The 25948-nt window shown below is 46.4% G+C and overlaps 2 protein-coding genes across 3 annotated transcripts in view; one reads left to right on the top strand and one right to left on the bottom strand.

Annotated features, from left to right (window-relative positions):
* LOC143958174 (pulmonary surfactant-associated protein D-like) overlaps positions 1–25948 on the bottom strand; it is a 605930-nt gene that overhangs the window by 328914 nt on the left and 251068 nt on the right. The gene's annotated exons all lie outside the window — the stretch shown is intronic.
* Positions 17769–25948, top strand: part of LOC143958172 (pulmonary surfactant-associated protein A-like) — a 186743-nt gene continuing 178563 nt past the window's right edge. For both annotated transcript variants that reach the window (XM_077467635.1, XM_077467634.1), the window contains exons 1-4: positions 17769–17923; positions 20283–20475; positions 22776–22847; positions 25629–25673. In XM_077467635.1, the coding sequence (XP_077323761.1) occupies positions 20301–20475; positions 22776–22847; positions 25629–25673 (292 nt within the window). In that variant the 5' untranslated portion in view covers positions 17769–17923; positions 20283–20300. The remainder of the gene's footprint in view (positions 17924–20282; positions 20476–22775; positions 22848–25628; positions 25674–25948) is intronic.

Below are 25948 nucleotides of genomic sequence, written 5' to 3' on the forward strand. Positions count from 1 at the left end.
TTCCAGCAGCAGGAGGGGAGGGGGCGGGCACTGTCACTAGCTGACAGGCAGGGAGGGGAGAGAGGGGAGAGAGGACAGAGGAGGATTAGGAGAGCTGCGAATGACAGAGGCACGTAAACTGACCATGGTGTTAGGGCTAAGCAGCCATGATATACCGTGGACAATTTACAGGAGGGAGGGTATAGCCAGGCAGGATCAGCCAGGTATTTCAGGCAATATAGGGGGCCAAATTACACAGCACAGGCACTGTGCTGTATAACATTCTTTAACCACTTCCCGCCCAGTCAATAGCAGATTGACACCTGGGAAGTGGTTCTGTTATCCTGGCTGGATGTCATATGATGTCCTTCAGGATAACATGCTGCTGCACGCCCGTGCGGGCACGCATCGTGGCAATCGGTGTTGCGGTGTGTCAGTGTGACACACCGCTACACCGATCTTGGTAACGAGCCTCACGGTTGATCACGAAGTAAACAGGAAAAGCCGTTGATCAGCTTTTCCTCACTTGTGTCTGACAGACGCGAGTAGAGGATAGCAGATTGGCGGCTCTCCTGACAGGGAGGGTCTGCGCTGATTGTTTATCAGCGCAGCCCCCCCTCAGATGCCCACACTGGACCCCAGGGAAGCCCCCAGGATCACCAGGGATGTGGGCAACATGTGGATGCCATGGCCATCCACATGTGCTCAATGTGCACAATCTGTGCCAAGCAGTGCCCACAAATGGGCACTGACTGGAACCATCATGTACAAAATAAAATCAGTGATGCCCAGCAATGCCACCCATCAGTATCATTATTGCTACCCATCAGTGTCCAGCAGTGCCACCTATCAGTGACGACCCATGCCCATCAGTGCGCACCTATCAGTGGCCATCAGTGTCACCCAGTTCCACCCATAAGTACCCATTAGTGCTGCCTATGAGTGCCCATCAGTGCCGCCTACCAGTGCCACCTATCAGTGCCGCCTATCAGTGCCCATCATCAGTGCCCATCAGTGCCACCTCATTAGTACCACCTCATCGGTGCCCATCAGTGCCACCCTATCAGTACTCGTCAGTGCAGCCATATCAGTGCCCATCATTGAAGAAGAAAACTTTTCAAAATTTTCGGTCTTTTTTTATTTGTTGGTGCAAAAAATAAAAATCGCAAAGGTGATCAAATACCACCAAAAGAAAGCTCTATTTGTGGGAACAAAACAATAAAAAATTGTTTGAGTACAGTGTTGTAGGACCGCGCAACTGTCATTCAAATTGCTCCAGCACTGAAAGGTGAAAATTGGCTTGTGCAGGAAGGTGTCTAAGTGCCTGGTATTGAAGTGGTTAAAGGGACAGGATGCATTTTCTTTTTAGGTTAACAAACGCTTTAAATACAGCTGCAGGGAATGTCCTGGCCATAGCCGACTGGGCACTGATTAGAGTGATATCTTGAATCTGGGTCCGGTTCGAACCTAAGTTCAAACCAAGCCTGTGCTCATCCCCTAATAAGCTGAAAAAGTGCAAGATATTTCTGTACTTAATCCCCTTTTTAAGAGCTATTTACATGAGCAGTGCAGAGGAACCCATTGTTAAATGTTTTACATTTTACACTGGGGTACTGCCCACTCCTTCCTCCCACCCACCCACCTCTATCTGATCACTGGATTAAAAAAAAAAAAAAAGTGAGGCGTGGCTTGGCCACTGACCGGAATGGCCGCATAAGTGCTGAGCTCCATACATCCACTCAGCAACAAGCAGCATCCAGCGCCATCCGCTACCGCGATCCATCCCACGGAGCTCCAGGGATCACCCCGCACCACCGGGGACATGACCCGAGGCAGAACCGCCGTCCACGGAGCAAAGAAACTCACAGACTTCTACATGAAGCCGGCCGGCGTGCAGGCCCAAGATGGCGCCGCCCGGGATGAAGGCCTCACACCTCAGCAGACGCCCACGGCCTCGGCGGCCCCTGCATCCATAGAGGATCACCTCTCTGACATGGAGGACTCTGGAGAACAGCAACGTTCGCCCGCCATGTCACCGGCTGACAGAGGTAAGAGAGCAGCAATCTCCCCAGCACACTCTCCCTCTAAGCCTCCCCTAATGAAGAAGCAACATGGCGCTGGCACCTGTAGTCCCACAGCAGCGCGACACTAACTCCTCGCTGGCTGCTTACAACACCTCAGACAGCCCTGCATCTGAACATACATTGAAAGCCATGCTTCTCTCACTACAAGCAGACATGCAGAAAGAGCTCAGATCCTCCATTAACCATTTGATGGACAGAATGGATGACATGGAAGACCGCATAGATCATATTGAGCACCATCTCTCGGCTGCTACTAGCTCTCATAACACTGTAGTTGACATTCAAGATGAACATACCTCTGCTATTTGCCAACTGCGCCTTAAAGTCGCAGACCTCGAGGACCGCTCAAGGCGGAATAATATCAAGATCCGGGGAGTCCCAGAGACTGTGTCACCCCCCGATATTGTCCCCTACTTGCACCAGCTGTTTCACAAGCTCATACCGGCCCTTACACCACAGGACCTCCTTATTGATAGAGCACATAGAATCCATAAACCATTGACCCAGAAGGCAGATACCTCTTTCTCAAAGGCACGTACGCCTCCAGGCCTATCACGCTTGCCAATATATACTCCCCCAACGCACACCAAGTCTCCTTTTTCAGGAAGGTGTGTGACCTCCTGTCTACATTCCAGGAAGGTATAGTCCTACTGGGCGGGGATTTTAATACCCCACTGAATCCCATCGTCGATACCTCCACAGGTACGTCCGTGCTGCCTTACAGAGCGCTACGACAGCTCAAATTGCAGTTACAGGGCCTTTCTCTCCATGACACCTGGCGCACCATGTTCCCGCATGACAGAGACTATACCTTTTATTCCCCACCACACTTGAAATACTCCAGAATAGACTACTTCTTTCTGACGCAAACAGACCTTCCCCTCCTCACACGAGCCTCAATTGAACCGATGTTCCTATCAGATCATCACCCTATTGCGGTGACCCTCTCTTTCCCTGATTCGATGCACAAGACAAAGACCTGGAGACTGAACCCCTCCTTGCTGAAAGACCCGGTCACACTACAACAGGTTCGATCCCGAATCCAATTGTACTTTGCGGAAAACTGTACTCCTGACGTGTCCCCCGTTACAATATGGGAAGCCCATAAATGTGTTCTGCGAGGGGAACTTATCTCATTAGCAACGAAAGCCAAAAGGGCGCACCAGGAACGGATTAAAACCCTGACAGATACCATTGGTAGGCTAGAGACGTCCCACAAACACTCATCCTCACAAGCCACACTCCAAGAGTTATTATTCACTCGATCCACACTGCTAGATGAACTGGGGAAACAAACGAGGAGGCGCTACATCCTCAGGCAAAAAGTGTTCTATGAACACGGCAACAAAAGTGGGAGACTCTTGGCACGCACGATCCAGGCCTCTAAGGCCGCGTCCACAATTCACCATATACGAGACAGACAAGGCACTCTCCTCTCCAAGAACGAGGATATAGCCAAACAGTTCGAACTGTTTTACTCTGACCTCTACAACTTATCGACTGAACACCCTGGCCCTGACCCCTCGACTGCCCGCATTGCCAAAATTCGGGACTTTTTAGAACAGTACTGTCCGAAACCCATCACCAGACGGCAGGCTGAAGGCCTAGACAGACCGCTTACTGCTGAAGAATTGAATACGGCCATTGGCCAAATGAAAGTAGGGAAAAGCCCAGGCCCAGATGGCCTTCCACTGCAATACTACAAATCCTTTTTAGAGGTTCTATCATCTAGAATGATAACAACCTTTAACTCCCTTGCTCTTCCCCAGACCTCTACGGGTAGGCTACTGGAGGCCCATATAGCGGTCATCCCGAAGGAGGGCAAGGACCCGACATCAGTTTCCAGTTACAGACCCATCTCACTCTTGAACGTGGAAATCAAATTGTATGCCAAGATGCTAGCCAACAGGATTCTGCCCCTTATACCCAACCTTATATCCCCCGATCAGGTGGGTTTTATTCCAGGTAGGGAGGCGAGGGAGAATACCACACGTACCCTGAATCTTCACCACTGGCTCCCCTCCTCTAAAACACAGGGATTTTTTCTATCCTTGGATGCGGAGAAGGCGTTCGACAGGGTGGCCTGGGACTACATGCGGGAAGTGCTGAAGGGGATAGGTCTTCGGCCCCACATGTGCTCATACATAGCGGCACTTTATTCCAACCCCTCGGCGAGGGTGAAAGTGAATGGCCACCTGTCGAACGCCTTTACCATTAGCAACGGGACACGCCAGGGATGTCCTCTTTCACCCCTCATTTTTGTCCTAACTCTAGAGCCCCTACTGATTAAGCTTAGGGCGAACTCCGATATTAAGGGGATTTCAACACCGCACAACGAATTTAAAATAGCGGCATTTGCCGATGATATGCTTCTATCGCTTCAATCGCCTCGTGTCTCCTTACCAAGTTTGCTGAAAGATATGGCACTATTCGGAGCTTTGTCAAATCTCAAGATCAATCTCTCCAAGTCCTATGCCCTGAATGTCTCACTCCCCCAGTCTGAGGTGCTACACTGCCAAGATTCCTTCCCATTTATATGGAAACAGGATTCCATCCCGTATTTGGGTATTCATATACCCAGGAGACTATCTGAGCTCTATTCCTGCAACTTCATACCCATGCTATCCAAAATACAGTCAGACTTGAGGGACTGGGCCAGTCTTAACGTCTCCTGGTTTGGGCGCTCAGCTCTAGTAAAAATGGTAATTCTTACTCTATTTGATGCAGACAATCCCCATTCATCTCCCCCCATCCTTCTTCTCTTCGTACAAAAAAGCATGCACCGCATTTATATGGAAAAACGGTACTGCACGTATCAGTTACCCCCCGGCTCACATGCCCCAAAAACAAAGGGGGGATAGGGTTACCTGATATACATAAGTACTACCTAGCCTGTCACTTAACTAGACTGGTGGACTGGAAAGTCTACAAACGTGAGAAGCCGTGGGTCATATTGGATAATTCTTTCACAAACTCATTTTTACATCTACTCCCTTGGACGAAACCCTCTCTATGGCCCCGAGACTTGGTGACGCACCCCTTTATCTACCCTACGTTAACGACCTTTAGGAAGACCATGGTGCCTTTTCATTTGTCCTCTTACCCAGGCCCCCTGACCCCCCTGCGAGGGAACCCTGACTTTCCCCCTGGTGAATCTGGAGCATTTCTTCAAAGGGAATGGCCTCACGAGGATGTACTGGCACACCAACTTTTTCACAGGGGACGCTTACGTCCCTATGAGGACTTAGTATCCTCATCACGCACTGAAACATTCCCTTTCTGGACCTACAGACAGCTACGACACTTCCTCATGTCGCCAGATCCCTCATCGCAGTGGAGCAGACAGTTTACTGCCTTTGAGTCCCTACTCACACGCTCTACCCCTCAAAGGCACCTGATATCGTTCATATACACCCTACTGCAGGGTAATTGTTCCGCATCCGGCGGAGACGCGTCGCGACTGTCCTGGGAAAGGGACCTTCAGGTGCCCCTTACGGATGACAACTGGGAAGACATATATGCACACATTCACAAGGGCTCATTAAATGTAGCGATACAAGAAAATTGCTACAAGATTTCTACCAAATGGTACAGGACCCCGGCGGTGGGCTCAATGCTCCATATCTGGTGGGAGTGTGCTCTAATCCAACAGTATTGGAGAGAGGTGCATTCCCTAACAACACGAGTCACTACACTCCCCCTAGATTTTAGCCCAGCGCAATACCTTCTACATCACTCGACCTTGCCTAAGAGACTCTACCACAAGTCCCTTGCAATGCATATGGTCAATGCCGCTAGGCTTTGCATTCCGGTACATTGGCGATCGAAAGACACACCATCCATCAGGGAGTGGTTAGTGAGGGTCTTGAAGATCGAGGAAATGGAGGAACTGATTCACATTTCCCAAGAGCGCCTGCAAAGCTTTTCGGCTACCTGGGCCTGCTGGATTCATTTCAAAACCACAGAACACTACAAATCCTATTTTGCACCCCCTACCGGGTGATCTGGACCTACCTAGTGGGACATCGAGCCCACAAACCCTTGGTGAGGGCTGGGGCGGAGAGCGGACCCTACCCTTTTCTCCTTTCCCTTCTCTTATCCTCCCACCACTTTCCTTTCCTTATCTTTCATTATTTTTCTTACCTTCCCCTTCCTGCCCATCCCTCCCTTCTTGTCGCTACCCGTGACTGGCCCCCTTTGCACTAATGAGTTCTCTGCTCGCCCAGGTCGCGAAATAGAGATTAACCCCTCTGGAACCACGTCTTCCACTGCTTGGGCCTGTTAGCATTTTCCCCACTGACATTGGTTCGTCCGCCGATGGGGGCTAGCCTCGGGCGGCGGCACGAACTGAGAGGAAGCTGTATTGATAAGCTTAATTACAAGATTAGTTGCCTTGAACAATATATGGTATTATCCCAATGTCATATCTAACTGTTTCACGCATTGCAAAATGTTATGTTGACTGTACTGTATGGCATACTGCCCTTGTAACCTTTTCAAGAATTCAAATAAAAATATTTTTGTGGAAAAAAAAAAAAAAAAAAAGAATCCATAAACCACAGCACCTGCCTGACTCAGTACCCAGAGATATCCTGGCTAGGATACACTTCTTTAACACTAAGGAGCAGATTATGAGGGCCGCGAGAACCATACGCAACCTCCCTGATCCCTTCACTAAGATTCAACTATATAATGACATCTCAGCCGCCACCTCACAGGCACGCAAGGCCTTCTCCCAAATTACTGCGATACTCATAGAACACAAAATCGCATATAAATGGGGATTTCCCACCAAGCTCCTTGTAAACTATCAACAACAACAAGTCGCATTTCTGACCCCCAAAGACGGATTCAAACAGCTTCATAATTGGGGCATTGCCCCCCTCGCTCTCCCGGCTCCGCCTCTGAACACCAGATCTGCAAAGATCCCTTCCAAATGGGCTACAAACCTTAAGTCCTGAACCTCCGAAACATGGGGGGCCGCCCCCCTGGGCACCCCCCCTTCTTAACCTGGGCACCCCCCCTTCTTAACAGGTGCTTGACTTAACAGATAAAAGTGGATGACTGCTTTATTTCTTTTGAAACCCCCCACGCCGAACTGCCACTGTGTGCCACGCACACGGCATTACCCACTCCCGTACTCCCAGTTCACCATAGCAGCTAATTTCCAGCCACTTTTTGTTTCCTCGGGAACTATTTGAGTCCTTGGCTAACGCCTCTATATCGCCCGGTCATCGATATAGAAGTTTCAATACTGATTGTTTTATATATTGCAATATCGTTCTTGTTCTTTTTTTTCTTGTGTTATTGTTACATTATTTGATTGCCTATACTCATAATCAAAGGTTGTTTTGTTCACTTTCTGTATACAGAGCTACTGTTTGTAACTTGTTTTTTTGTAAAGGTCCGTCAACCTCAGTACCATTTTGACAACTGACCTTAGCAGCTAATGTCCCTTACAATCACATCCCTTAACGTTAAGGGACTAAATAGTCCCTTCAAGCGATCCCTCTTATGGAGGGAAGCAGCGACTTCCCGATCTGATATTCTATGTGTGCAGGAGACCCATCTATCCTCCCGGAACCCTCCACAATGTACTAATAAACGATACCCCCATATCTTTCATTCCCGTGCTGACAAAAAAGCTAGAGGAGTACTAATCGCAGTACGCTCTACGGTGGCGCTCACGGTTTCTAATGTAGAGCAAGATCCCGAGGGAAGGTTCCTAATTCTGACCGCTTGTTTTAATAACAAACCCTTGGTGATTGTGAACATCTATGCTCCTAATACTCACCTAAAGCCCTTTCTTAAATCCATTCTTGCCAAAATACAACAATACCCGAAAGATCAAATCATTCTATGCAGGGATTTTAACGCGGTACCAGATCACGCACTTGACTCCTCATCCCCCCAAAAGAGAAGGTCCTCCACCCTCTCCTCCTTCCTACATCTGGAAGAATTCTATGACCCTTGGACGTGTCAACATGGTACTGAGAGAGACTATACGTTCTACTCTAATGCCCAAAGATCATGGATTGACCTGTTCCTGACATCCAAAGTGCTGCTACAAGCCGTTACGTCCACTAATATTGGTGTGATATCTTGGTCTGATCATGCTCCTATCTCTATGGTTCTCAATCTCTCCCCTCCTACCACCCCATTCACGATTTGGCGTCTGAATCCCAACCTGATTAGCGCTAAGGACATCAAGGAACAGGTCAAGACTGCCATAGCTGATTATTTCGCTCTAAATCAACACTCAGTCCCCAACCCCACCACATGCTGGAACGCTCACAAAGCAGTACTTCGGGGAATTCTATTGAAGCTAGGGGCCCAGGAGAAGAAAAAGTGCTCAGCGACCCTTAACGCTTTTTTAGATAGAATAAAGTCTCTGGAGAAGAGTAATATGAATTCGCCCTCTGCCTCTACTCACGCAGAACTCAGTAAACTGAGGTCAGAACTGAGTACTTATCTTCAGAACAAACACAAATTCTATCTACGAAAACTTAAGCTAACCTGGTACTCCCAAGGTAACAAATCAGGGAAAGCCCTGGCCCAACAATACAAACACAGGACAGCCCAATCCACAATCTTCCATTTCATAGATTCTAAAGGCAACAGATTGACTAATCCCAAAGACATAGCCAACTGCTTCGGCGCATTTTATCAATGACTGTATAACTTAAAAGACTCCATGACTGAGACGCAGCCTACTGAAGCGACTATCCAGACATTTCTCTCTACAGTTGACCTCCCCTCCCTATCCCCTTCTCAAGCCGCTGACCTAGCCTTACCTTTCTCCCCTCTGAAAATTAAAAACGCAATTAAAAGCCTCCCCCGGGCCCAGACGGTTTTGGAAATGAATATTACAAGACGTTTATAGATGCATTAGCCCCGCATTTATGCAGCTCCTTTAACCACATGTTGGCCACAGGGGAGATTCCCACAGAATCCTTAGAAGCAACCATCTCCACCATACACAAACCAGGGAAGGCCTCGCATGACCCAGCTAACTACCGCTCTATTTCACTACTTAACACCGATCTGAAAATGTATGCCAAACTCCTTGCCACCCGACTTTCACAACATATGACTTCCCTCATACACCCAGACCAGGTGGGTTTCATTCCCCGCCGACAGGCCTCAGATGGCACCCGTAGATTTGTAGACCTTATCCACTGGGCAGAGCACAGTCGAACGCCTTCTCTGCTGATATCGTTGGACGCAGAGAAGGCGTTCGACAGAGTCCATTGGGGTTACCTTGAGGAAGTCCTAAAGAAATTCGGCATAGAGGGCGAATTCCTACGAGCTATTTTAGGCCTATATTCCTCGCCCACTGCGAGAATTCGCACTTCAGGTATTCTCTCTAACCCCTTTAGAATTACTAACGGTACTCGCCAGGGCTGCCCACTCTCACCATTGATTTTTGCACTAGTTATGGAGCCACTGGCGCAATCCATTCGCACATATTTCTGGTATCAATGTGAAAGAAACCTGTCACAAGATACGCGGACGATGTCATCATAGCTATCTCTGACCCAGTGAAATCATTACCTGTCCTGACTGAAGTTCTACATAATTTTAGTGAAGCATCCTTATACAAGTTGAACCATTCGAAATCTGCCATGCTTGGCATTGAAATTCCGCCAGCACTTAAGGCGGAAATTACTAAAATATCGCCCTTCTCCTGGGCCCCCGGTTCCTCTTTGCAATATCTGGGCATTCAACTGGTTTCCCCCTCCTCTGTATTGCTACGTAATAATCTTGCCTCCTTACTTACGAAACTGAACAACTTAACCTCGAACATGACCTCCTTAAAAGCTTCATGGGTTGGTAGGATAGCCCTAACCAAAATGTTTCTCCTACCACATGTACTTTATTTCTTTCGGACCCTCCCGCTTCCAATTCTTTCAGCAGACCTTACTAAATTACAGCGTACATTAGATTCATTCATATGGGCAGGTCGTAAACCCCGCTTGAAATCCTCTGTACTGTGCACTCCCTCCACCTCGGGAGGGATGGGATCACCAGACGTTAGAAAGTACTACAAGGCTGCCATACTAGACCAAGGGAAGCAACTGTGGTCGCAAGACCCCAACACAAGGTGGCATCAAATCGAAGCAGCAACTCTCCCAGCTGACCCACAACTAACCCTAGCTGCAATCTGGCTGTCTCTCCCTGCCACACGATCCATCCTTCACACAGTTCGGGCCTGCCTAGCTCAATGGAATGCAATACGCCAAGATCACCAAGGCATACAAAGAGACGCATTGAAAAATCTCCCCTTACTAGCGCTACAGCTTCTCTCTCCAGACCTCTCGATCAGGCACTGGCATGAAGCCGGAATCAAAACAATTGGAGCCTTGTTTCTTGGTGCAGATCTTAAAAGTTTTCAACAACTGACATCGGAATTTAGTCTCTCACATAAGGACTTTTACATCTACCTAAGGCTGCGACACATTGTCTCTCAAAGCTTAACATCTCCAGACCCTACCTCCAAGGATCTTCTCCATTTCTACAACCGTCCCCTTAATGTCCCCAAGGGCATATCCTTCGTCTACAAACTTCTCTCCAGACCCACCACGTCCTCAAAACCTTCGAACATACTCTATTGGGAATCCCTGTTGCACTGCTCTTTCCCTATAGAAGGTTGGCATCGCGTACTACGCACCCCACTACTCGTCTCCAAAAATGTTACACATTGGGAAACGGTCATGAAATTGTTTCATAGGTGGTACTATACTCCGCAAAAGTTGGCGACCATCTTCCTCACTCACTCTCCAACGTGTTGGAGGAATTGCAACTCTCTTGGAGACCTGTTCCACATCTGGTGGAGCTGCCCGGTTATTGTGGCCTTTTGGTTTCAAGTCTCTGCCCTGGTCCAGACTCTGACCAACTCTCCTCAACAGCTGACTTCACGAATGGCTCTCTTTGGTCTGGACTCCCAATACTGGCCCCCCACTAGTCTACCCGTAGTACACCACGTACTAATTTCAGCACGCCTGCTCATAGCTCGTGCGTGGGAAAAAAACCATCTCCCCAACAATAACTGAGCTTATAAATACACTTAATGTCCATTGTCGCATGGAATTTCTTTTCTCCAGAGTAAACATGACAGAATCTAGATTCAACAAACAGTGGTCCTCCTGGTTAACACACCCAAGCTGTGTTAAGCCTATGTAACTCGTGATACATCACCCCCAGACCAAGTAGAGCCGGCAGTGAAAGTCACTGGTTTACTGTACCATTTTTTATATATTATATGTAAGTTAGCTGTGATTCTCCTGAAGCTCTGATTGTTTGACTTAGTTATCTCAATCAATTTTCTTTTCTATGCTGCTTGTTTCTCTACCCTTTTTTTTACAATCATTGTGGGACTAAGTTCCACTCACACTCTACCTTACTTCTCACTGTTTTCTTGGCATGGCGTCCCCACTCGACACAGCCCGCTGGGGTGTCGAGGGGGGTCGGGATGCCCCCGGACCTTCCGGATCTAGTTGTACAGAATGCGTAGTGTACAGCAGATGGGTATCAGTCCCTTATGTTCTTTATACTAGCAACTCATTTTGTTCAATGTATCTGAGCACTAATCACTTATCTATGCATCATCTCTCTATAACTCATGTACAATTGTTGATGTCAATGTTTGTTACTGTGTTATATCACAATAAAATCATTTGAAAATTAAAAAAAAAAAAAAAGTAAATGCCCTTTTGACTTAACTTGATGTGATTGTAAAGGCTGAGGATTTGTGTCTGAAGGTAAAAAAACGGTGTGTTTCTCCCCCCACAACCCCCTCTAATACTCACCTGAGCCCCCTCTCGATCCAGCGATGTGCACGAGAGCCTCGGCTGTCCCAAGACTTCCTCTCCTCATTGGCATCACACTGCTGTCAATCACAGCCAGTGAACCAATGAGAAGAGAGTGGGGAATGGGGCCAAGCCGTAGCTCTATGTGTCTTATGGATATATAGAGCAGGGGCTCTGGAGCAAGCATGCACAAGTGGGTCTGAGACCTGTTTCCCAGTTTGGCCAAAAGGAAAAGTGTCCCAATTGGTCACTGAGGAGGAAGGAGGAAACGGAAGCTGCTGCCGCCGTCATTCCCGCGGAGAGCAGGGGAAGGGGAAGCCGCCACCGTGATGACCACAGAGAGCTGTGGGAGCCGCCGGTGAAACGTGGGAGAAGTTCTAGCCAGCATAGATGGGGAGGGGGAACCTGGCATGGTTTGCCGCGGCCTTCACCCCCAAAAAGATAAAAACAATTACCACCAGACGCCCTGGGTTAGAAGAGAATGAGAGATAGGATTGGGGAAAAAAATATAATTTTTGCAAAGAATGGGGCTTTAAAAACAACTTGCTCATTATACGGCGGCAAGTCAGCATGATCCCGCCAACCGTCGTAGCTGTACATCGGTCCCTTTAAGCGAGATAGCAGGCTGCATCGCGGGGGTGCTGATGCTCATGACCGGCGGTCGCAATCACCACCGCCCACAAGCAATCGCGTGCACGAGAAGCTGAACAGAGACGTGCTAGAGAGGGGATAGGGCACAGGACCCCGTTAGTCAAAAACAGTAATGATCAGCAGACAGGCAGATAGGCAGTCTCCTTAGGCAAAAATTGGTGAGATAAGATAGACATCAGTACAGGAAAAGAGCCTTTAAGCTGAACCAGCACATCTGTACTTTGTAGAATAGGCTGTCTCCTATGGTAAATGAACTTAACTCACAGAAGGTGCAGGAATTTTATGGATGGTATCATCTTGATGCATTCCCAGGCTCTCCATGGGTCCCTGTTCCATGCAAGAGTCACCTATGGTAGCAGTACTTCATCTCAGCTTTCCATACCTCTCAGAATTGTATCCAGATGTTTAGTAGGCTTTTGTTAGAATAATCTTGAACACCTGGATAGGCCCGGGATAGATCTAGTAGCCAGGAGAGCACCTGGATAGGCCTCAGGCTTCAGACCTAGCAGCCAGGAGCTGTTTCACACACATCTACCCAGACTGCAGTCTGGGCAGAAAGACCTAGATCACCTGACTCTCTCCAAATAAATAGCCTCTCCCAAAATTTATAGCGGCCAATTTGATTGGCTGAGAAAGGCATGTTTATTCATAACCTGAATGAATGCACTGTAGCTCATCACACTAATGTCAAAGGCAACAGCACCACCTACTGACAAATGGGAGGAACCACAGCTAAACGGGACTGGGAGAAAAGCCACTAAATACTACAAATTAGCCAGGCTGGCTACAACCCAGCACAACTAAATTTACCTGTAGCCCTGCTTTGGAAAAAGGGTGCTACATTCTCGCCCTACCAAGGAGACTTGGTAGGGCGATCCATGGCCATCCACATGTGCTCAATGTGCACAATCTGTGCCAAGCAGTGCCCACAAATGGGCACTGACTGGAACCATCATGTACAAAATAAAATCAGTGATGCTCAGCAATGCCACCCATCAGTATCATTATTGCAACCCATCAGTGTCCAGCAGTGCCACCTATCAGTGACGACCCATGCCCATCAGTGCGCACCTATCAGTGGCCATCAGTGTCACCCAGTTCCACCCATAAGTACCCATCAGTGCCTCCTACCAGTGCCACCTATCAGTGCCGCCTATCAGTGCCCATCATCAGTGCCCATCAGTGCCACTTCATTAGTACCACCTCATCGGTGCCCATCAGTGCCACCCTATCAGTACTCGTCAATGCAGCCATATCAGTGCCCATCATTGAAGAAGAAAACTTTTCAAAATTTTCGGTTTTTTTTTATTTGTTGGCGCAAAAAATAAAAATCGCAAAGGTGATCAAATACCACCAAAAGAAAGCTCTATTTGTGGGAACAAAACAATAAAAGATTGTTTGAGCACAGTGTTGTAGGACCGCACAACTGTCATTCAAATTGCTACAGCACTGAAAGGTGAAAATTGGCTTGGGCAGGAAGTTGTCTAAGTGCCTGGTATTGAAGTGGTTAAAGGGACAGGATGCATTTTCTTTTTAGGTTAACAAACGCTTTAAATACAGCTGCAGGGAATGTCCTGGCCATAGCCGACTGGGCACTGATTAGAGTGATATCTTGAATATGGGTCCGGTTCGAACCTAAGTTCAAACCAAGCCTGTGCTCATCCCCTAATAAGCTGAAAAAGAGCAAGATATTTCTGTACTTAATCCCATTTTTAAGAGCTATTTACATGAGCAGTGCAGAGGAACCCATTGTTAAATGTTTTACATTTTACACTGGGGTACTGCCCACTCCTTCCTCCCACCCACCCACCTCTATCTGATCACTGGATTAAAAAAAAAAAAAGTAAATGCCCTTTTGACTTAACTTGATGTGATTGTAAAGGCTGAGGATTTGTGTCTGAAGGTAAAAAAACTGTGTGTTTCTCCCCCCACAACCCCCTTTAATACTCAGCTGAGCCCCCTCTCGATCCAGCGATGTGCACGAGAGCCTCGGCTGTCCCAGGACTTCCTCTCCTCATTGGCATCACACTGCTGTCAATCACAGCCAGTGAACCAATGAGAAGAGAGTGGGGAATGGGGCCAAGCCGTAGCTCTATGTGTCTTATGGATATATAGAGCAGGGACTTTGGAGCAAGCATGCACAAGTGGATCTGAGACCTGTTTCCCAGTTTGGCCAAAAGGAAAAGTGTCCCAATTGGTCACTGAGGAGGAGGGAGGAAACGGAAGCTGCTGCCGCCGTCATTCCCGGAGAGGATTGGTCACTGAGGAGAGCAGGGGAAGGGGAAGCCGCCACCGTGAGGACCACAGAGAGCTGGCGGAGCCGCCGGTGAAGCGTGGGAGAAGTTCTAGCCAGCATAGATGGGGAGGGGGGAACCTGGCATGGTTTGCCGCGGCCTTCGCCCCCAAAAAGATAAAAACAATTACCACCAGACGCCCTGGGTTAGAAGAGAATGAGAGATAGGATTGGGGAAAAAAATATAATTTTTGCAAAGAATGGGGCTTTAAAAACCACTTGCTCATTATACGGCGGCAAGTCGGCATGATCCCGCCAACCGTCGTAGCTGTACATCGGTCCCTTTAAGCGAGATAGCAGGCTGCATCGCGGGGGTGCTGATGCTCATGACCGGCGGTCGCAATCACCCCCGCCCACGAGCAATCGCGTGCACGAGAAGCTGAACAGAGACGTGTGTGTGTGTGTGTGTGTGTGTGTGTATGTGTAAATACACGTCCCAGTTCTGTTCTGTGAGGAAAGAGATTGTGAGTTCCTAATAGCTAGGAACCACAATCTCACTTCCTCTAGGTCAGTCCCCTCCCCCTACAGTTAGAAACAACCCTAGGTTACACCATTAACCCTTTGATCGCCCCCTAGTTTTAACCCCTACCCTGCCAGTGACATTTTTACAGCACTGATCGCTGTATAAATGGGCCCAAAAATGTGTTGCAGTCCCGTAAAAAAAAAAAAAAGAATTCGGAAATCGCAGCTATTACTAGTAAAAATAATAATAAAAATGCTATCCTCTATTTTGTAGGTGCTATAACTTTTGTGAAAACCAATCAATATACGCTTATTGCGATTTTTATTACCAAAAATATGTAGAAGAATACATAATGGCCTAAACTAAGTAAAAAAAAAGTAAAAAAAAAAAAAATAGTGGATATTTATTATAGCAAAAAATACAAATATTGTGTTTTTTTCAAAATTGTTGCACTTTTTTGTTTATAGCGCCAAAAATTTTAAATCACAGAGATGATCAAATACCACCAAAAGAAAGTTACCGTATGTAACGGCGTATAACACGCATCCCATCTTTAGGAGGAAAGTTTAAGGAAAAAACTTACATTTCAATGCCCATCAATGCAGCCTTATCAGTGTCCATCTGCAGCCTTGTCAGTGTCATTTACAGCCTTGTCAGTGCCATTTGCAGTCAGCCTTGTCATTGAAGCCTTGTCAGTGTCCATCTGCAGCCTTGTCATTGCAGCCAGGTCAGTGTCCTTTGCAGCCTTGTCATTGCAGCCTTGCCAGTGTCCATTGCACCCTTGTCAGTGTCATTTGCAGTCAGCCTTGTCATTGCAGCCTTGTCAGTGTCCTTTGCAGCCTTGTCATTGCAGCCTTGCCATTGTCCATTGCAGCTTTGCCAGTGTCCATTGCAGCCTTGTCAGTGTCATTTGCAGCCTTGCCATTTAAAAATGGTGCAGGGCAAGACTTAATGTGGTGGAAGCCCCTGGGCATAAATCACTTTCGGGCCCTACCTTCTATACATTACTTTAAATAGAACAAAATGGTACATAACTGCCAATAGCCAATCAGAAAACCTCAAGATAAGAAAAAAGGAGAGATGGCGCAAGGAACAATTCCATATAGTCCTAAAATAGTCCCAAATATTATGTATAAGAACGGTCATTAGGATTGCTCAGATGGCTGCAACCTGGAGAGCGAAGCACAGCTCTATAAAACAGAAATAGAAAAGGACAAGGTGCGCCAGACTCAGTGCAGTATTAAAGAACTTCTGTTTAATTGGACAAGACAAAACAGCCAAATGGCTACTCACAAAAGTAGATAATATATAAGCGTATAAGTGGGGGATACTGTCCTGGTATTCGTCCTGGGTCCACGATGTAAGCAATCATTCTCAGAGGCACCACAGGAGGATGATGAGCAGTGGTGGTGGTGGTAACTCTTCTCCGTGCTCTGTATGTCTCAAGGGCAATGTAGGCGATGCACGCCTTGCAGTATCGATGGCGTCCGTGAACCGGAAGACAGAGGCCGGAAGTGTGTTCCAAGGTGGAACACAAACACCGCAGACCGGAAGTGACATCGTGACCAATGAGATGACGCGTTTCATAGCATTTGCTGTTTCGTCCGATCTAGCTGATCATTCACAAGGTCAGATATATATACACACATGCTTAATGGGAGTGGCCGGATGTGCAGAAACAACCATATACACAGTAAACAATGTAATAATTAAAAACGAACCAGGAGATTAATAAAAGCAATAAAAATGGATAAAATGATAATTAAATTGTAACTAATATGAAGACATTTAAAACGTAAATGGGCGGGGCCCATGGGGCCACCTATTGAGTGGGGCCCATGGGCTTGAGCCCAGTCAAGCCCAATGGTAAGTCCAGCCCTGCCGCTGAGATACAGAGACGGATGTCCTGTGTATCTTGGTGGTGCTCGGTAGCTCTCGGTGGCTCTCGGCCGTTCTCATCGGCTCTCACCTGTTCTTGGCATCTTTCAGCCACTGACATGGGACTGCGAGAGTGGCCGAAAGCCACCAAGAACAGCAGAGAGTGGCCGAAAGCCATCGAGAAGGGCTGAAAGCCGCCGAGAAGCTCACCATCGTCGGGAGATCAGCGTAAAACAGGCACCCATGATTTTCCCCTGATTTTAAATACAGTATTTGTGGGGAAAAAAGAACGTCAATTTTGTTTTGGGTACAACATCGCACAATTGCACAATTGTCAGTTAAAGAGATGCAGTGCCGAATAGCAAAAAGTGGCCCAGTCATTGGGCAGCCAATTCTTCCGGGGGCTTAAGTGGTTAAACGGTTTAGCTACTGGACTGAAAATGTATCTCGTATTGGTCATTTCACATATAATATATCCTGTGTCCACCCAGTTTGGGATTTGCTGATTTAGTAGACTTACTGTATAAAATGTTATACAAGCAATGTAAGGAGCAGAAAAATGTTCACTTTCATTGTACTCAAACATTTTTCAGAAAAAGATTGTGATCTTTATTACACAGTTGCTCTACAGGAAATATCATCCTGAGGAATTTGTTCATGTAGGTCAGCATCTTATCAGTATATATAGAGGCACATTGGACCTATTGCACTACACCTGATTCAGATTTCTACGTGAGCAAGTCGGTGAATAGAATTACACTTTCAGGTACTATTTGAATTATATTTATATAAATGGTGGAGAGGTGGTTTGTCCTGGTGGGGGGGGGGGGGGGGGTCTGTGCTGATGTTGGGGAGGGGGCTTGTCCTGGGGGGTCTGTGCTGATTGTATGGTTTTTCCTGGGGAGGTCTGTACTCATGGGGGGCTATATACCTAGATCTGTGAGGCTGAGCTGTATACCCTGATCTATGAGGCTGAGCTGTATACCCTGATCTGTGAGGCTGAGCTGTATACCCTGATCTGTGAGGCTGAGCTGTATACCCTGATCTGTGAGGCTGAGCTGTATACTCTGATCAATGAGGCTGAGCTGTATACCCTGATCTGTGAGGCTGAGCTGTATACTCTGATCAATGAGGCTGAGCTGTATACCCTGATCTGTGAGGCTGAGCTGTATACTCCTGACACTATGGGTGGAAGCAACTGGAATACAGGGGATAGAGTTGGTGGATTCTCTAAGGGGTGAGGCTTATGAGAAGTGGTAGGGGTCAAAAGGACGGGGTCTGGCGCCCCCCCATCCTAAAACTTCACCATCCACCACTGGTAAGGAGCATTCTTCCCACTGACGACTATTGTAAGGAGCATTTTTCCCACTGATCACCCGAAAGACCCCTTTCACACTGAAGCAGTTTTTACTTTGTATCCAGCCACCTCTGTGCACTAGAGAGCACTTCCCCCCATGGTACGGAGATAAGTAGAGGGGTGGGGGTGTTCTGTAGTCCTGCCCCAGGGTGACAAAGCTGTAATCACTTACAGAACAGTGAATAAGCATGCTCTCCATATGATAAGAAGTGTGTTACTGGCAGGATCACAAGGTGAAAATAAAGTAAAAAAAAACAAATGCAGTCACCGCATAAAGAATAATGACTGGTGAGCTGCAATATGTTACATTTTTTATTTTGGGTTTAGATACTTGTTGATGCAATCCGAATGTATTTGCTTAATGTTACCTATATAAATAACTGCTTAGCCAGATAGCTCTGGTTCCCCTCTGATCCTGGACCCACAGCAGTTCCATGATCTGAACTGATATCATTAATACTGAACTTCAGACACAAGAACTTTAATTTTAGTATATAAATATAAATCAAAATCTGCAGTGCTCTAAACACTAACTTACATAATTACCTAATAAAGCAATGTAATAAATCATAATAAATGAACTATATGAATAATTTGCAGTGACTTTTCCTGTTTATCAAGTATATTTTTTCACAAAATGAATGATCATTAAATAAAACAGTGCTTCCTAGGGGTCTAGATATACAATATTGCTGTGTCTTAAGCATTAGGACACAAAAAATGAGAGCTGCATTGTTTGTAAAATGATTATAACCTAAGATCATCAGCTCCATCTAGTGTCCATAATGCAATATCTTTTTGATTCAGGTATTTTAGGTAAAATGCTGCATTATGGCCACTAGATGGCACTGACAATCATAGGAGATAATGATATTACAAGCAATGCGGCAATCATTTTTTTATACCTGTGCGAATGCTTAAGAAATTAACATGGTAAATGTTTTTGTACCTAAACCCCCATGTTTATATTCAGTACAGTCTCTCAATCATGTGTGATCTCAACTGCACTCTGCATGCTCTGCTCCCCAACTTCTCCCTTATTCATGTTCTGAAAAAACACTCTCTGATTTTATTATTTTCCAACAACAGAAAGCTATTTGAACCTAATGGACAACATGCATACTTACATAGATCCTAGTTGGGAAGGGAAGGGTAGTGGGCCCTATACAACAAAAAAAGTACTAGATATTTCCCCTTGTCTGGGTGAGCGAACAGTATGGCAGGAGAAAAAACAGAATGTGACTAAAAGCAACGGGAGAGCAATTGCCTGCCCTAGGTGTCCTAGAGTGTTCTTAGATGACCTGATTTGTCCTAGATGTCCTAGAGTAGATTTAGTTGTCTTAGAGTATCCCTAGATGTCCTGGAGTAACCATACATGTTCTGGTGAGGCCCTAGATGTCATAGAGTAGAACCAGATGTCCTGGAGTGGTTTGAGATGTCCTGGAGGGGCCCTAGATTTCCTAGCGTAGCTTTAGATGCCCTAGAGTAGCCCTGGATAGCCTGGAATGACCCTAAATGTCCCTAAGTGGCCCTAGATGTCCTAGAATAGCCCTAGATATTCTGGATTGTTCCTGGATGTCCTAGAGTAGCTTTAGATGTCCTTAAGTGGCCCTATATGTCCTTGAGTGTCCTAGCTGTCCTAGACTAGCCCTAGATGTCCTGGAATGACTCTAGTTCTCCTAGAATAGACCTATAGTAGATGTCCTAGAGCAGAACATGAACTTATTTGCTGTAATAGTAACCACAGGTGTTTCTTTCTCTCATACAGACCAGCTGTAATTGGAATATGTCAATTATGAAGGTTCTTTGTCTACTTTTGCTCCATGTGGCATTAGTGACTCCAGGAACACAGATATGCAAAGACCCTGATGAGAATGCCTACTCCATCATCACATGTGGAGCTCCCGGGAAGAACGGCCTACCAGGCTTGAATGGGGCAAATGGAGCAAAGGGTGAACCAGGTAAAAATGAACACAATTTTAATACCAATAACGATCTGTAGTCTAATACTTCACAAGCTGGATTCTGCATACCTCCCAACATTTAAAAATGGGAATGAGGGACACCTACTAGAAAAAGTATGTTGGTATGGGCTATACCCCTGCCACACCCCCTTAAAGGAGATTTGAAAAAAAAAAAAAAAAGATTAGATAAATCCACAAGAACTTTTTTTTTATACTACCATTCCTTTATATTGGCTTTTAAAATTTGCAGCAATTTAGAAATTGGATGATGAAGATTTTAGCACTGGGAAACACTTTTTGAAAGATAAATAGTGCATTTTATATACAACTATATAGATCAGGCCAAAATGAGGGACAAATGAAGAGAAAGGAGGCAAAGAGGGAAATTGCTCCAAATCAGGGACAGACCCTCCAAATAAAGGGACAGTTGGGAGCTATGATTCTGGAGAACTGGGAACTCCCTTCACTTTTTCTGGAAGTATTACACCAACACGTTATTAAGCAGACTCACACTCTACACTAGCCATAGCAGCCCTCACAGTTGCTTTGAGGCCTGGTGATGGAAGTGCCACTGTTAAGGGGGTTTTAGAGTAATCTAAACTTAGACAACTCAGATTCAGTACTGAATCATTATTGATTGCAGAAGTTGCTGTGGCCTGTGGCCCTGTACCAACCCCCCCCCCCCCCCCCCCCCTCCCGACATTTCTAATCAAGGGTTGATGTCAAAAGTACAGGAAGAGCCTTCCAAATTTTTGTTACTGGTCACAGATCCTCCTTTGCAAGCTGTGCAGTAAGAAGAAGATTTGATCACCTGTTTTGGTATTGTAAGCTTATTGTCAACAGGAAATTTACCCTGTATGACCAATGTAGTCTTCCTCAGGCTGTACAAAATCCAGAGTCAGAGTGATCTAGAGTATCTCCTTAGTTAAAAACGTATCACTGTTTATAGTTCTTCAGAAAATACATAATTTAACCTTATTGGATCTTCAGACTTTGGGCTTTTGTTTAAAAGTAATCTGGGCAGCTATAGCGTTGCCCAACCACTTTTATGTTTTTGAGGAGAATAGAGGGCACAAGGTCCCTCATTTATGGTTTATAAACGAATGAGCTGTCAAGGTATTGTAGCACCCTCTAGTACAGTGACGGCGAACCTATTGCACACACGTGCTGTTGGCCCCAGACTGAGGAGCTGCAGCCCGGATCCATGTCTGTCTGATCTGCCTCCTCCCTAAGATAAGTAGACAAGAGGAGAGCAGGGTAGGGTTGCCACCTGTCTAGGATTCCCCTGGACAGTTCGGGTTTGGAATCATGCGTCCAGGTTTCTGACTGCCTGAAACCCGGACATATTATTTAGACTGGTCTATGACTTCCCAGCAGGGTTGCTGGCTGCAGTTGTCTAAGCTGAGACTGTTACTCTTTCACAGTGCCCAAAGCCAACACTAACAAATCCTCCCCCCAAACACACACACAGACGGAAGAGGAGAGAGAGAGAATCTGCACCTCTTCCCCCCACTCCTACCCCTCTGTCTATGCCCACACTCCAATCCCCGGCACCGTGCCTCAGAAAAGGAAAGTGGGAGCTGGAAATGTTAAGTCTGGCAGCCTTAGATACATCTGGATGAGAGGTTCTGACTGCCAAGGGGTGAGTTCCCCTTTACAACAGAGGCCACAGTGTTTCCCCTTACATCAGAGTCTTCTCCGTACATCAGAGTTCTCAGTGTTCCCCCCTAAATCATAGTTCCTAGAGCACCCCATATGTTAGAGGCCCCAGAGTTCTCCCTTACACCACAGTCTACAGAGTCCCCCCCTTACAGTGAACCTTGCGAGTTCAGATGTAAAAGGGGAAATCTGTGGATTCAGATATAAAGGGGGAACTATGTGGACTCTGATGTAAAGGGGACTCCTGTTATTAACTTCATATGATTAGAAATGTTATTTAATAGGAAAATATATGTAGTTTACACATAAATTGCTGTGCCCGCCTAAAGTGTTAGGGTTTGACTTGAAGAAAAGTTGGCAACCCTAGAGCAGGGGCCAACAGGACTAAAGGGAGTAGAAGGAGACACAGGAGCTTCAGGTAAATTCTGAACTCTGAAGTTTAAATTCAGTTTAATTGCAAACATTTGTCTAACTTTTGACCACTGAATTAAGAAACATATAATTTTATTCTATATTTAGTGTTACAACTGCATTTAAAAACTTCATTAGCACATTTTTTGAGGGGGTAAAGGAGAAACCAGAGGGGTCAAAAACGAAGCAGATTCAACTTTAGCTTTTATTCTTTTTTGACTGATTAGGTCCTCCTGGATTACAAGGAATTGTCGGACCACCTGGAGCAAAAGGGGACAGAGGAGCCAATGGGGAGCCAGGTAACTGGGAACTTGAACTCTCTCTTCTTACATGAATGATTTGTATGACTTTAAATGAAAATCAATCTAAAAGCATGGCTTAGTTTTCTCATGGATATTTTAATGATGTGTTTCTAAACCCCGTAGGCTGTGGGGTGGGGGAAGGCCCAGGTGGTAGGGACCCAGAGGGAACTCACGGCACACACAGTGGTTGGAAATGCAAAGTTATATTGTCAGACCATTCCAGATACAATAACAGAGTCTATCCAGCAGTATGAAACAAGTGGCAACACTCAGAGCAGTAGGTGGGACTTCTGAGTTCTGATGACGATCCCTGTGCTGTCACTCAGCTGGAACCTTTCCCTACGCTAGAAACACTCTCCCTGTCAAGCAGGTTACTGTCCCTAACCTAGCCACACTCAAAATGGCAGTGAGGTAGAGCTTTTTTTTAAGTTTTGCCCTCACTAAAGATGGCCACAGAGGTTACCTGGGCGGCAGTTTCCAATCTGACAGCAGCCCACCCAATGACACATATGAAAGCCTAAGAGAAATGAGGAATGCCTATTCCTCTTGTAATCTACTGTCCCTGCATGGTGGATGCAGCCGTGCCACCTGTGTAAGAAGGTCAATCTGCACCTGTCTACCCTTCCCGGCTTTGACAGATGCAGTCCTCGGCATCGCTTCTCACAAAACACAATAAAACAGTGAGATTCAACAGCATAAACAGATGGTTAACTGAAAAGAACACAATAACAACAAGCAGTATGTTGTACAACAGAATATTTGGCCAGCAGTTGCCCCCCGGTTAGCCCAAATATGGCAGCAAAACTCGCTGGAATCCTCCAGTTCATCATCAGGATTGTCATTTACTTGAGCTTGCCCAGGAGCTTCAGATGCTTGGGGGTTATCATGGGTACCCTCACCTTGGCTCTCATTAGTGTCCTCACAGGAGTCCACAAGTTACTCAGAACTCCTAGAACTTTCCCAGTCCTCTGCTGTGTGATCTTCTAAAGAAACGGCAGTGGTTTCATCTTCAGACCTGGGATAATCAGTGGGGATCATGTCAATGGGTGGCTGATACCACTCAACTGGACCTCTTTAACAGGGGGAATATTTGCGGGATTATAATCCTGTGAGTCTGTAGGGGGCTTAATGGAGCTGTCTCCACCCCATACACAGATTCTGATGGAGATGTATCCTGTAGACTTCAGGGTTCTCAGACACCACATTGTATAATTAGAGCAGTGAGAATGGCTGTTTCTCTACCCGGTACAGGATGGTCTCCCACAACGTTTCCAGTCTACTCCCCTTTATAACGTTGGGTTTTTCACTAGCACTCAGTGGCAACAGTTCCAGGGTGGCTTTCTCATCCACCCCCTGATGAGAACCTGCTGTTGAGCCTTGCTCAGCCTTTCCCACTGCTCTTGCACCCATTCCTTGGGCTTTTAGGGGGCAGCTTGCTTTGGTGTGTTTAACAGCAAGTCCGCGGAGAGCCTCTCACTATGTCCAAACATGAGGAAGAAGGGGGTGTGTTCTTGTAGACCCAGACAATGTTCCCCTATGTGCTGGGGCCAGTGGTCTCGATCCCCAAGCTATAGGGTCCACAGCATACCCAACAGTTTGTGATTAAAGCATTCCCAGACCCCATTGCCATGTGGATGGTAGGTAGGCATGTGGGACTTACGTATTCCACTTAATCAACACAACTATGAAAATACCTGGGACTTGAAATTGGGGCCCTGGTCTGACAGGATGCGCTTGGGGCACTCATAGGGCTGAACCACATGATTCCACAACAGCTTACATCGGCAGAGGGCAGGCCTCTAATATATAAACTTAGGGTCAGCCTGCTGTGGGAGGAGTTGTCGGGTGGAAGAACTGATTTATGGAGTGTTAGGCTGTCGGGGCCTATCTGGGGGGGGGGGGGTGTCCTTGGGCCAGAGGTCGGGAGCTGTAAAGGGACCTCTCATAAAACCCACATCAAGGGTGACCTGAACAGAAGCAGGAGAAGGACAGCGGGGAACATTGCCGGGCAAATCATCAGGAGGGATGCATCCGGGGTCGGTGAGTGACACGCACAGTGAGAAGATCTGGGAGAGAAATGCCAGGATTGGATGTAGAGGCAGAGGGAGAGACTGTGGTGTTACTGGCATTCGAGACAGGTTGCTGCAGCCAGGAGGGTTGGCGGGACTTGCACAGGACTGTTACAGCTAGCACAAGTACTCTTTTTTTTTTCATTGTCATTGGTTGCTATATCAAAGGGGACTGCGTACCCCTGCCAGCAAATGGTGAATCTTAAATTGCTAGGCCTTATTCAGAGTGGGGCCTAGCCATGTGCTAGTTGTACCAGGAATTAAGTATTGCGCATTAGAGAAAGTGGAGTTTACTCAGAAGTGATGTGCTGGAGGAATTGGAGCTTTAGAGACTTCCAATTCAGATTCCAAATACCTTGTTCACCTGAGAAGATCAATTACTTGGGCATCCCATGTTCCCTTTTCCCCTTCCACATTTAATCCCTCAAATAAAAAACACAAAAACAAGCTGATGGACTGTTCATTGTCTAGAAATGTGTGACTGGAGGTGAATGTGGAACTACTGTACTCAGCGACCCCACGGGGGCACCGCTACACTGTCATCGACACCTCTGGTTAAAATAATTCGACTAAAGGATATTTGTAGGATGTAGTTTATTTTGGCCTTATTCTGCACTCAGTATATAAAGATATAACTCAGTATATAAAGTTATAACTTTATCAGTTTTTTTCACTAACTCTCTCATTAAATATGTTTCATAACTGACAGGACCACAAGGACCGAAAGGGGAAAGAGGAGACAGCATGGGTCCAGGTAAAAGACCATTTTTCTTGAAAGGGAAAGTTTCTTGCTCACATAATAACATGTTGCTTTATTTTAATTCCGTATTAGGCCTCATACACATGGACGTTTTTACAGCCATGTTTTGGAGCTTTTCTTACAGCTTAAAAACGCCTCTTCATGTTATTCAATGGCCTCACACACACAAGTGTTTTTGAGCTGTAAGTGACAAAAGGGTTTTTCAGCTCCAAAAAACCCCAAGATCAGCGCGCTCTGAGGCTCCAGCGCTAGAGCTGTAAAAACATCAG

This window comes from Lithobates pipiens, unplaced genomic scaffold (genome assembly GCF_037356315.1).
Source record: "Lithobates pipiens isolate NorthernLeopardFrog02 unplaced genomic scaffold, aLitPip1_a1.2 Scaffold_59, whole genome shotgun sequence".
NCBI lineage: Eukaryota > Metazoa > Chordata > Amphibia > Anura > Ranidae > Lithobates > Lithobates pipiens.